This window comes from Echeneis naucrates, chromosome 6 (genome assembly GCF_900963305.1).
Source record: "Echeneis naucrates chromosome 6, fEcheNa1.1, whole genome shotgun sequence".
Classification (NCBI taxonomy): Eukaryota; Metazoa; Chordata; class Actinopteri; order Carangiformes; family Echeneidae; genus Echeneis; species Echeneis naucrates.
Genome location: NC_042516.1, coordinates 19264779 through 19278260, shown reverse-complemented (window position 1 = coordinate 19278260; position 13482 = coordinate 19264779). Strand labels below are relative to the sequence as shown.

The window sequence follows — 13482 nt, the reverse complement described above, 5'->3', positions numbered from 1 at the left end:
TTTTTTCTTTCCCTCTGTCTCTCTCCCCAATAATGGATCATCATGACTTTAGTGATCCCTGACTTTTCCTGTAGCGCCAACACGAGCTTGACATTTGTGGTTTTTGTTGAAATGCCTTAAGTTTTTGATAGATTACCTTGACATTTGATACACATCCCCCCAAGAAAAATTTTAGAAACGTTATCCCCTAACTCTTTATCTACTGCTTCCGACAGATCAAAAATTCAATTGGCACAATAATTTGCTTTGAAATAACTGGAAAAATTATTGATGTTGCCTTTTGACTCCAACTATACTTGGGTGTTTTGTGTGCTCTTTAGCAAACATTAGCATGCTAACACATTATGCTAAGATTATAAATAAGATATTATTACATTAAACCGTCTAAATATCAACATTGCCAGAGTGCACATGTTTTTGAAGAAATTTTCCCAGTATCTGAACACAGCCTCATATGCATGATGGCATGTCTTCATTCAATCTTGTTTTTAGACATTACTGGGGATGCAACAAAAGTCATTTCTACATTTTAGCAGCTGTCTTTAATATGGTGGCATTATTGGCTGCAGCCCCCACATTGTCTGTATCACTAGGCAACAAGCAAAGTCCACGGAGACCTGGGGGAAAGCTAATTCTTTAACTGCTTTATATCGACTACAGGTGCTTGTTAATTTGACATTGTGTGAAGGTTTTAAAGGTGAGGCAAAAAAATAAAAAAATAAATAAAAAACCGCATTGCAACTCTCAAACCAACACAACAATTTGTATAATTTATACTCACAAATTTTGGCATTTTTATAAATTATAGATTTCTTTTGACATTTTCAGCCACAACAGTGCCTCATACATGAAAGATAGCCTCATCTACTTGCAGATTATTGTAGCTGATTATCCAAGATAGTAATGTTGGAAACTACTCAGATTTATTGTGCTCTAATTCTAAAACTGCATTGTATTTTATAAACTTATTTTATGTTTTTAACTTAAACCTTCCAAAGTAAGTGTGGCTGATAAATCAACCTTATGGAATGAAAAGTATAGTTTATTTTCTCTCTGATGCCTGAAATCTGGGCAAATATTCTTTATTCCTGTATGCCAGTGCTGAAGTTGCCATAAGTGAAGAATGAAGATGTTTTTATTTTGATTATTGATGATGTGGTCAGTCTTTCGACAGCCAAATGTCCTACTATTTCTGTGAGCATGACATTACACTCAAAAGCTGGATGAAGAATATGTCCCATTGATCAAGTGCAGCCTGCTCGCCATCTAGTGGCTGTAAACTGTACTTCACTGTACCCTGATTTGCCAGGATGCCTTTGTATTTCTCTCGGTGGGCTGTATATTGATTTGATAAGAAGGTTGTCGTTCTGCCTAAATGCGGTTAGAGGAAGATCTATAGATAACTACGTGAGGGGGAAATTGGTTTTAAACAGCATTTACTATTGCTCTTATATAAACTCCTTCAGTTTTCTTCAGTTAGCTGCCAGGACTGAGCTGAGACCTGTGGCAGAAGTTCACAACTGTTCACAGAGGCGATAAAAGCCTCAGAGCCTAAGTGGTTGTGAGTAGGAACATCACTGAACAAATCAATGAGGATAAATCCTCTCTCTTCTCAAAGCAACAGTGTCACAGAGATTCAGCTAAAAATACTGTGGCAGGAGCAACAGCACAGCTAGTATATTAGGAAGTACCTGCGCCGGTCAGGAAGAAGAGAGTGAAAGTACAGGCAGAGAAGATCTGCTCTTGTGTGTTTTTACAACAGAGCCATGTTTGCCTTGAGGTCAGACAGAATACCAGTATTAACCGAGTTATTTTGATTTATGCAAATCAATTAAGGTTCTACTATCATGGAAACAGAGAGAGAATGCTTAATTATTCATAGTAAATCGTTTAAAATCAAATGAAACTAATTGAAGTAAGTTATTTATTCTCTACAACATATATGTGTGTGTGTGTGTGTGTATATATATATATATATATATATATATATATATATAAAACAGGCTGTCTATTAGACTGGACATATTACTAAATAATCCAGCTTCCCTTCTTTCCTCCAGGCTTTTTATCAAGCAATCTTAAATATTTCAAAGTTGAACAAGCATTACAATTTTTTGTTATCTTTCCAACTGAATATTTCACAGTTTTATAAAACTTTTTAGTGGAAAATTGACATTCAGAAACCATCATGTGGTAGTATGGAGAATGTGAAGAAAAACAAGACATCAAAATCACACATCTCACACAAACAGTTTTATCCTGAATATGTGAAATCATCAGTGGCCAACGAAAAGAACTGGTTCTCATTCATACAACTAAAATTCTCTCTGAGGTATTGTACACGATTGCCCATGAAAACTGTTTTGTAATATGGATGTATATTTTAAGTTAGTTTTTGAAAGAAGTGTTTTTGAAACTTTTTGCTCTGGCCTCAAATGCCTGAGTATAGCCTAGGTTTATTTTCCTGCTCTGCCTCCACAGGTTTACAACCTGTCTGGTGGGCATTTCTATCAGTTTCGTGTTTTTGCTGCCAATTTGGCCGGTGTCGGGAAGCCCTCTGAGGCCAGCGACGCTTTCCTGTGTGAGAAATGGACGATGCCGGAGCCAGGTAAGGCAGAATATGTTGGTCCATTTTTTAAATCTGTCTGTTCAGCTGAGATGATTTTCCTTTCAAACCAATTACATTACAGAGGGAAACAATGTCTCTGAAAATCTAAATGTGTGACAGGTTCAACTTAAATCAAAGGGGAAGAAATCTTAATACTGTGTACATCTTGTCTATTACTGCTGTATTTATTTGAAGACCGCTCCCCACGACGTGTTTTCTATCACATAAAAACTCTACTCGGCTTTGATCAGTTTGTGCCTGATATGGTTTTTTACAACATGTTGAATAGAAAATGGCATCAACCCCCTTGTTTAGAAAATTCTGAATCTATAAGCTTCCAGGTTTTACTTCTACTGAGCACTATAAAGAGGTTTTCATGTCCAAGTTGTTTCCAGGTGGTGTGATGCAAAATTGTATAGAATGTATCCATAATTTCTTTTCTTCAAGTTTAAAATGAGCCAGGAGAATGTCAAATATCCAAGTGAAGTATTAATAATCGAAACATGTTTATCAGTGGCAGAGAACTTATTGATTTAATATTTTAGAAACTTCAGCATCAGATATTTTTTTCTACAAGAGGCTCTGAGCTCTGGAAACAAAATGTCTATATATCCTGTTTTGCAAAGGGAGCTGAGAGTGATATAAAGCCCATCCATGCATTACAATTTTATTTGATTTAAATGACACAATTAATTATGCATATGGTCTTTACACAAGAAACAAACCAAACAAGATGAAGGGCTGTGATAAAATCTGGCTATTATCTTGTTGTTCCATTAAAATAGAGAATAAAGGCTAAGGTCAGCCGTCAAGTGCAAATCAGCAGATTAAATAATAGCCAGAATAATATTCTTAAGTTCGGGCAGTTAGTTAAATTCATTATTTGTTATATGTATGGCTTGTCCTCTAATATTATTCAAGTCTCCTCAAACTTAGCATCAAATCCACTGTCAGTTAAAGAGTCACTACATGTGAAACTGGTCTGTAAGTGGTAAACAATAATGACTCACTTCAGGAATGAACAGCGTCACATCAACCAGGACGGGTCAGGGTTAGGGTTATTTTCAATCTGACTCACACTTATGTCTATATGGAACAGAATAATTCATAATGAAATTCATCATTGTGTTTTCCAAGTTATTGCTAGTTACCATCTCTAGTATCTTAATACTCATCATTTTTGTTTATTAAATCATGTGAGATGATTGCTAGATGTTAGATAATGATAGGTTTTGTATTTGTATGACTGAAACTCAATAATCAGAGCTATCTCGAAGCCGGTAGGTCGTACATGAAGGAGAAATTATTTCGATGAGCTTTTCTTTTGTCTTAAAATCCATCTCAACAAGGACGCAGCTGAATATTTATGTTGACCCCATCACATTCAAGAAGAACCATCTGTGGAGGTGCTACAACTTTGTATGAGCATCAATAATATTGAATCTCACCTTCCTAGTGTCTTCTGACTGATGTCCAACTTAAAGGCACACTACTGCCAACTTTAATAGTGTGGAACAGAATGAAGTGTGTGATTCCTTGTTCTGAAAATGGTATTAGGACAATACAGCATCAATTTTAGCGTGTAGTCTGTTGGCATATATGAGTTGAAGGACACACTGTTCCAACTATCTGCTGCCGCATAAACACAAGTGTGGGTATGTGGGCTGACTTCGAGAGGGAATCTGGATACAGCTTTCAATAAAACTTTGGGACACACACACACACACAAACAGAAGTCACACAAAGTCATTCCAGTGTGTGGTGGCTCAATAGACAGCCCAGCAGTTGTGGTCGCACTCATATCAGCCTCTTGTGACATTAATATTGAAAATGGAGAGAGCCTCTCTCACACATGCCACTTTTAAAGCGCAGCTCATTAATCTTGGCAAATGGGCTTTCCTCTATGTCATTAATAATTTAAAAGTGACTGAAAATCATTTAGCAAATTAACTACTATATGCCACCATGAAGTCAGCAGGGGTAGATTAAGTAAAGTCACTGTACTCCTTTTGACTTTCCTGTTATATCTGGTTTGTGTATCTCAGTGTGAAATAGTGAATTATTGTTATCTGCCCAGCAAAATGTCATTGATCGTCACGGACATGCCCATGACATTTGCCCATCTCTGTCAGGTTGCCCCTATGACCTGGAGGCCAGGGAGGTGAGAAACACCTCCCTGGTGCTGCGATGGGCAGCTCCGTTGTATGAAGGACAAAGCCCCGTCACTGGGTATCTGCTGGAAATCAGTCAGGGTGACCAATCAGAAGACTGGACAGCTGTAAATGATGAGCAGATCTTTGACACACATTACAAGGTGGGGGGAGCTGTGAAAATGTTTTCAAGGCATTAGTAGAAGATGAAAAGTACCAATAAATAAAAATCTAAAAACACGACCGTCTTTACAGAAGCTTCGCAGTGTCCCAGTATTTCATTCAGTGTTCCATATTTATATGCAAATAATCCAAAAGGGTTATGACAATAGCCAGTAAATACTTGGTGTGTTTGTTATAATATCCAGGTGGCAGATCTTCAGACAGGTCAGACCTACCGTTTCCGTGTATCGGCTGTCAATAAGGCTGGAGTGGGCTGTCCTTCCCTGCCCTCTGAGCCAATCACAGCTCAGACTAAACCAGGTCAGCAGTCAGTGTTCAACTTCATTTGGTGTTAAACACTTTTTACATGCTAAGTTCTATTAACCAGTATCATATCAAGAATATCAAGGTTGATTTATTGTCATTTGCATGTCTGTACATTAAATGAAAGTTGTCCGCTATATGACCTGATGAAAACTGAACCGTGAACCATACTGTCCATTTTGTCTTCCTCAGGCACCAAAAACATTGAGATTGGTGTGGACAACGATGGCTTCATATTCTTGAGCTATGAGGCTGATGAGATGAATGATGACAGCAAGTTCCTCTGGAGCAAAAACTACACAGATGCCATCGACGCCGGAAGAGCCCAAACAGAAACCAAGAACAACAGGCAGGTTAATCAAGTGTAACATGGCGAGATTGTTCTGTTTCCTGTGATTAGAGGAATGACGAGGAATCTGTGAAAGTGTTTGAAGTCATTCGAGATGTTTGAGATTTTTAAAAAATATCTGGTTTCAGACTTGTGGAGGCAGTAACTCCCTCACTCCCAGTGTAGCTCTCAGCCTGTCAGTCTCTGAGTAACTCTGTCTGTTTCACACTTACAGTGTCATCTCTTGTTTTGTGACCCACAAACCTTTGGCCCTGCACACAAAAAGAAGCTATCTGATCCAGGTTGAATAAATTAATTCAATTTTTCACTGGATTTCCTCTGAATGTCAGCCCCCTCTGGATTATCCGATTTCTGAGCTTGAGGGATGTTTGTCTGCTGGGTCCCACATTTACTCCATTTTCCTCATTTATAGCATTTTAAACAAAATGATTGGTTCATTTTAAGTCCAGGTGGCTGGGAAGCTTTGATCTAAGCCACTGGGACAGGAAGCACAGTTACATCTTATGACTGACGGCACAAAGCAGCACCTACAGCTGCGTTTGCCTGAAGCTTGGTAGATAAATACAAGGCCGTCTAGATCAATTTGTCTGTTTTTTCAATTCATCCCTCAGATCAATCCTCACCTTCACTGACCCCTCTGAGGAGGATCTGGGTCTCTACACCGTAGAGATGAGCGATAACAGCAACCTGTCGTCCAGCTACGACTTCACTGCTGAAGGTGAACTGGAATCTTTTAGTTGAAGTAAAATAGAGTCTCATCCGATTCAGAACAGTTCAAGTCGGTTTTCTTGCATGTTATTCAAGAAGCTGAAAGCAGCAGGAAGAGCAGGACTTGGATTAGTGTTAGCTTTTCTCTCAAGCAAATAAATGCCCCTCACACTCACTTCCACAAGGTCACTAGTCCCACTAAAAGCATGTTCTTAAGGAACCTCCCAGCATCGCAGTTTTAAATTTAGCCATTGTTCTACTCACTGGTACTTTGACAATATATAGGTGTTACAAAATCAAAGTCTTGATGAAAATGTAATCAAACCTCATCTGCTGTTTTTTTCCTTATTTGCAGATCTTGAACGGCTCAAGGAGCTCAGCTGGCAAGTCAGAAATCCACGTATGTACCAAGATGCTGTGCCATGTGATGAGCATATTTACCTGAGGTCATCAGTAGCAGCTAACACTCATTAAGTAATCATTGATGAAATGATCACCTAACTAATTCAGCTTAGCTGGTAATGCTGTTGTGTTTCATTTTAATTTGGCAGTGATATCTCTGAAGACGGGCTGGCAGGTGGAGGTTTCTGAGAAAGGCGACGTTCGTCTTTGGCTTCAGACTGAAAGTCTGAGTAACGCTGCCGAACTGCGGCTCATCTTCAATGACCAGGAAATCACAAGCACTCCGGTAAAAACTGTTGCACAGGCTCTCCTGTATTGAAGCTGTTCAACAGTTCAGTGTCACAAACCCTGTCAGGGTTTAAAAATTTCCTTCTCACTCGTGTGTAAGCCAGAACGTAGGGTGTTTGGGACAGCTAAGCACAGTCCACTTTATCTGGTTTGTAATCTGATGAATCAGGAATCGTTGGGCTGTTCCCAAACAAATGATTGCATGCAAGTTCCCTTTCACTCTCCTGCTCTCCCACATTGATCGGCCAAAAATATTTTCTATCATGAAGCTTTAAAATGTGTCCATGATCAAGTGCTATGAGCAGTGATTTTTCATGACGATAGAAACAAATTTGATTCTGAATAATTTTATTAGACGGAATACATTTCATTTCCCTCGATCATTTTGTTTAACTTCAGATTTATCTTCAAACTCACAACAGCTCTGTAATTCATAATGTATGTAAAATGGAAACATTTACAGCATAATACTTAATTGATGACAACAAATTTATTCGGCTGAAAAAGTTTGGCGTCATGAAACTGTCCATAGCTTATATGTTATTAGCAGGTAGCTGCATGCATCTGTCTTCATGACAAGCCAGCATTAATCAAAACCAGAACTTTGTGTTTTAATAAATATCCTGGAAGGCAGGAAATTGAGTCTGCCAGCAAACATGAAGAGCAGGTGTGCAAGGTAGCAGAAAGGTCTGGGAGCCAAGCTAATTTAACAAAGTCTGGAGAGACAGGAGGATCAACGGAGCTGAAGGTGAAGCAGGAGTTCACGTCTGCTAATTATCTTAGTTCTGGTAAGATGCCAAAGAAAGGCAGAGGGGGAGTAAATGGACAATTCAAACAAGCATTAATTAGGGTAGTAAATCAACAGCACGTCAGTCCCCAACAGTAGTTCTCAGTAGTTCAGTATTGGGTGAAGCTGAAAACTGTAGCATAGCATAGCATATCATTAACTGTATCAGGTACACAAGGCATGCTGAAATGTGAGTAGCTGCACTTGAGTTATCACATATATCAAAAATGACTTCCAAATCCATTTACTTCAGTGAAAGCCAAAGCTAGTTTCTACAAAAACGAGAAGCATTTTCATTTTATCACATATAGAATAACCGAAAATGGAGATGGTGGTTATTCCACCTGCCATTTTAAAATGTCCAGATGACCTAAAATAAAGGAAGCATTATAATCATAGAGGAACATGAACTGAATGTGCATAAACCTCCTCTGCACCTATATACACTGTGACACCAAGATAATCTGCACTGTTGTCCAGGTTATTCGACCATGCACCAACGTGTCCTCACTGCAGGGAGAGAAACAAATAACCCAAGACAATATATTTTTCATGGGTTTCCTACTCTTTCTGCTGAATTTTGTGTTTGTGTTTGTGCGAGTTTGTGAGGTGGACAACTGCTTTATATTCAGCAACTCCCATTCAGCTCTTGTATTTCAGTTTCATTTATTCCATTATTTTCCAATATCAGGGTTCCATCTGAGCAGTACTGATTACACTGTATTTCTAAATGATCACAGTTGAGGTTTGAAAATTCAAAAGCCATTTAGCTGATTAAAGCCCTTAGGCTTGCTGTACATCACAAATCACTCCCACCACTGAGGCCTATCAACATGCAAAGCATACACTTATCTTGATGAACATAAAAGCCATGAAAATGAGCTCAAAGCCTGTTTTCTCTTAGTGTTTGTTTATCTGTTTTTCTCTGTGCACATTAAGTGTGCTCATGTGTGTTTCAGGGGGAAATGCAGCATTTAATCTACATTGTGCACATCCATTTAGACTCCTTCATGCGCTCCTTCCCAATAGATTCCTTCCGTATGACTAACCATATATCCATTACGGCAAACAGCACATCTACTGGTCATCTGTCGTACACATCGTCTGTGTACATACAACCTGGCGTGTACTGTATATACGGCAACGCTTGTTTGTTCTCATTCTCAGCACCGCAAGATCAACTTTGACAAGGCCAAAGGTCTGGTGGAGATCCTATTTGACAAGCTCTCCCAGCAGGATGAGGGCTCATACACGGCTCAGCTGAGAGATGGCCGCGCCAAGAACCAGTTCACATTGGTCTTCGTCGATCAAAGTGAGTCGTGCGCTCACCTGTGACTGAACCATCACATCTGTTTTTGTTATATCCCATAATGAATGACAGCACAAAATAGAAATAACACAAGCTCAGGTTTTCTTTTGGGCTTTTGGTGCATTATGCAAATATAGAAACCATCTAAGAAGTAAAACATTTTAGTCCAATAAATAATTTATATAGTAATCCCCCCCCCCCCCCCCCCCCCCCACATTTCATATATTCCATTTTCCTATGTTGTCAAAAATGACAAATGATTTTTTTTTAAAACACAAGAAATACACACCTGAATAATTGACAAGCACAGCAATTGTTCATAGTTGTTAAATTTGTGAGCTGCAGATGTGGATAGAAATTAAATTTTTGACAGGAAGCATGTTCAGGACTCTTCAGGTTTTTTAGGGATCTCAGAATTGTACTTTTCCTGTTTCTGGCTGCCAAATATCTACGCTACTTAATTGTGTTATCATCATCATTGGGTCATCAGCAAACACAGGAACTGATCAGCATCATAACAACTCTTGGTTCTCTGAGGGGCCAAAGTATCACCATTTTAATGATTGTATTGGAAAACATTTTAATTTAAGAGCTAATCCTGATTTAAATCTTCTTTTTAATTACTCTTCTGGGTCCTTTATTAACGAAGCACTTCCTCATTTGATTATAAAGATTTCACCACTGCTGGGCTCAGTCCAACTGATCTGATATCTGATATAATACTTTGTGTTTCTATCAGAGTTCCGTCAGGCCTTAGCGCTGGCAGATGCAAAACGCCGTGACCTTCAGAGAAAGTCAGGTGAGAAATGGTCATCATCAAACATCGGCGCAGTGCTGCTGTGTTCAAATCTCGGCCAGGCTCACTGTAGAGTATTGCTAAAACATGCTTGCTGCTTTAAAATGAATAAACATGACTTTGTCTCTCTTCTCATTCCAAGAGAAATATTACATCAAACAATTGCAAACACTTTTCAGGCGTATTTGGATTTAATGAAGTTGTTTTGTCTTGTCCAAATCTCTTTATCTCAAACGGTCATATAAAGAAAAGGGGGAGGCTCCCTTTGCTGTGCCCTACGTGCACTGCACTCAGAAGTGCTAAGGTGAATACAACTCTTTTGTGTGTAGGGGTTAGTGTCCTTGTTCAAATACACCGTCTCACACCATGTCCACTGTTCAGAGTCTACATGAGACTCAAAGTCCACGTGACACACTTTTCTATCAGTTGCAAGGTAATACAATGCAGAGGAGAGTTTCAGCCAAGTGGGACAAATGTTTTCGCAACCGCTGCATGTTGTTTCAAATAGTCCAGTTGGTTTTAATTCTGTCACTGTCATATCCACATATTAGCGTTTTATTGCACACGACAGAGGCATCTGTTGTTCTTAATAATTGATTGTTTGGTGGACACTGTTTCGTTAGTTTAAGACAAACTAACAAATGATTAGTTTTGTGGGGATTTTTTTTTGTTTGTTTGTTTGTTTGGGGTTTTTCTTTTTAGGACCCTATTTCCAGGAATTCTTGTCATGGAGTATCAATGAGGATTGTGAACTCATTATAAAGTGCAAGGTACTTCCACATATTGTTTAACAGATTGGCTAATGGCAAAAACACACTTATCCTAACCTCATGTGAAATATTGTGAATTTCCTTGAAATAACCAAAATGATTTATTTTTGTGGCATAACTTTTTGAAATGGCAATAACAAAACTAACTTGAAACTTCCGTCTTCAGCAAATGTTACACAAAATTTAATAAATGATAATAAAATAACAAAAGCCACAATATCTTCATCAGAATTCAATGAAGTCTTCATTTACAAACAGGTTTTTGTATTTTGTTTTTTTATAAAACCATTCATCAAGTGAACACTGTCTGTTGCTACTATTGCTTCTGAAATAACATGAATTAATGATGTTTCATTCATGCAAGTTTACCTTTTTTTTCTGCTCATCTGGATCGAGGTTGTCTTAATTGTGATGATTTAGATGACTGAGTATGAGTGATAGTGTGTTCTGTTCAGTAGGTTTTCAATTTGATTCCAACAAAAGTTTTTTGTTTTTTTTTTACATTTTTAGATTTAATTTCAACAGAAAATATGTTCATGAAATTAAGCCCTAAACAAAAATGTTATCAGTAGAGAAAGCAGAGAGTTTTACTGCGGTTCTTTCAGAGAATGGCCAGGCTTTGTTTTTTATATTTCTGGCACATCTCTCCTCGCACAGGTGACGAATACAAGCAAGGATACGTCTCTCAAGTGGTTTAAAGAAGGCAGGGAGGTGACCCAGGTCGTGTACGAGCAGTCATCAGGGGTCAGCGCACTCACCATCTCACAGGTATCCAAAATGAGGAGGGTGGCTGAAAAGCTCAAATGTTAATTGGAATTCAAAAGTAGTAGCCAAAATAAAATGAAATGAAATCACTATTTTGGTGTTTTCCAGAGATGTCAGTGTTTCATTCCAAGGGTTATTGAACTTGAATATAGTGAATGGTTTTTTTTCCCCTCAGGTTACAAAGAAAGAGGTAGGCTCATACAGAGCCGTGGTGTCAGACAAGAGAGGAGAGGACGTCAGCACCTTGGAGCTACTGGATAACGGTGAGACATAACCATGTCAACATCGAACAAATATCCAGAAACAATGGCACACATTTCTCTGTGTGTATGTTTGAGCTAATGCAAATCTGCTATCTGTAATGGAAATGAGGCGATTAATGTGTTTATTTTCCTCCATTTCTCGATATGCATTCTCAGCATTCAGCTTCCCACCTAAACCAGTCGTATTGTGTTTATTATTTATTGAGTTCTAATATCTGTATAAAACACAATGTGAATGCGTAATTGTTCTTTGTATTTACAGAGTTTGACAATCTTCTCCAGCAGCTGAGCAAACAGTGTGGTGAGTAATTCACAGTTGGGGCTCTACCTTGCAGAGAACCTTTGTGAAATGTGCCAATGGCTTTTTTTTTTTTACACCAGCTGTGCTGTGTTGGGATGAAGATAAAACAACTAAGAGGCATGTTAATTAATTGTGGTTTATGTTGTTTCAGAGAATATTATTGTGTTGAGCTCCAATTATAAAAAAAAAACTGTAGTGAAATGGATATGTAGACTTTTATTACGTAATAAGGATCAATGCCTTGTCTCTACAGCGCTGTCAGCCGGCCCACTGAGACTGCAGAGCACTGCTGAGGGCTTCAAGCTCTACTGTTCACTCAAATACTACATAAGCTACCTGAAGACCAGCTGGTACTTCAAGTGAGTCCACGTGCAGAGGAGCTCTCTGACCTAACATCCAATGAGCAGCAGCCAGTGAGAATTGAGGATTCAAAGCTTAACTTCCACCTTAATGGAACCCGGTGTAAGAATGTTGAAACTCAACGGGCACTTCCACAGGATACCAAATGAAAAGCAAGCTCAGGTTTTTATATCGACTTCAGTGACATGAAACAGTGGGGACGTCGTGAAGAGCAAGCCATGGAAGTGCAACTTTCCACAAAGCACAAAGGGACAGAAAGATGTACAAAATATCAGCAGCCTAGGAACATCACGAGTATGACAGCTGTCCCACAAAACACGCGTGGTTGGAGACACACACACACACACAGCTGCAGCTTGTGTGTGTGTGCACTGACTCAGGAAATAACCTGATTCTGATTTTACTGTTCCATATGCTCACACACAAAACCCAATGGACATAACGGATTGATCCAAATCAAGGCACCGTAAATGATACTGATAATAACAATGATATATTTCACTTTTTCTACTCCCTCTGGCAATGAAAGTAATTACACAAACACCGCTGCTTCCTGCAAGGAAAATCACCATATCAATGGTGATCTATGTTTGTCTATAACATTAATCCCATTCTTTTTATGGATTGTGAGCCTTCCTTTGAACACAGATTTCCTTTTATCAGGTGCATCGAAAATGTTCCTTGAATGCTTCTTTGGCTTTCTTACAATAAGCTCCACCATAGTCTTTAAAGTTAAAAAAAAAACAAAACAACAACAACAACAAAAGAAAGCGCACACATTGCTGCCAGTGGGCCAGTGTTGAAATGTCACCACAGTCACAAGACCTAAAACTTTGAAGAAATAGATATATTTACCTGCTGCTGATGGGCTTAATCAGCTCCATGTGACATCATTTGGCAGAGCTTAAACAGACATTCGTTCATTTACAAGTAAAGGTTCCACACTAGCTTTAATCTACTGTGACATTTCCACTGTTGGCATCACAATGATAGGACTCCCGATTAAAGTTCAACTGGTAGAAACTGGTAACGTTCAGAATGTAACATGTGACAGTACAACTGGATCCTGATGTCTAGATGCAAATGTTATAAGCCGCTGGGGTCACATCTTGGTTTAATTTTGATTGATAATTTAACTTC

At 38.7% G+C, this 13482-nt stretch overlaps 1 protein-coding gene across 3 annotated transcripts in view; it reads left to right on the top strand.

Moving 5' to 3' along the window:
* myom3 (myomesin 3) overlaps nucleotides 1-13482 on the top strand; it is a 50813-nt gene that overhangs the window by 35307 nt on the left and 2024 nt on the right. For all 3 annotated transcript variants that reach the window (XM_029504288.1, XM_029504289.1, XM_029504287.1), the window contains 14 exons: nucleotides 2482-2608; nucleotides 4741-4922; nucleotides 5127-5241; nucleotides 5437-5593; nucleotides 6205-6311; nucleotides 6657-6701; nucleotides 6853-6989; nucleotides 8946-9090; nucleotides 9827-9886; nucleotides 10586-10653; nucleotides 11311-11421; nucleotides 11594-11681; nucleotides 11944-11982; nucleotides 12236-12341. In XM_029504288.1, the coding sequence (XP_029360148.1) occupies nucleotides 2482-2608; nucleotides 4741-4922; nucleotides 5127-5241; nucleotides 5437-5593; nucleotides 6205-6311; nucleotides 6657-6701; nucleotides 6853-6989; nucleotides 8946-9090; nucleotides 9827-9886; nucleotides 10586-10653; nucleotides 11311-11421; nucleotides 11594-11681; nucleotides 11944-11982; nucleotides 12236-12341 (1487 nt within the window). The remainder of the gene's footprint in view (nucleotides 1-2481; nucleotides 2609-4740; nucleotides 4923-5126; nucleotides 5242-5436; nucleotides 5594-6204; nucleotides 6312-6656; nucleotides 6702-6852; nucleotides 6990-8945; nucleotides 9091-9826; nucleotides 9887-10585; nucleotides 10654-11310; nucleotides 11422-11593; nucleotides 11682-11943; nucleotides 11983-12235; nucleotides 12342-13482) is intronic.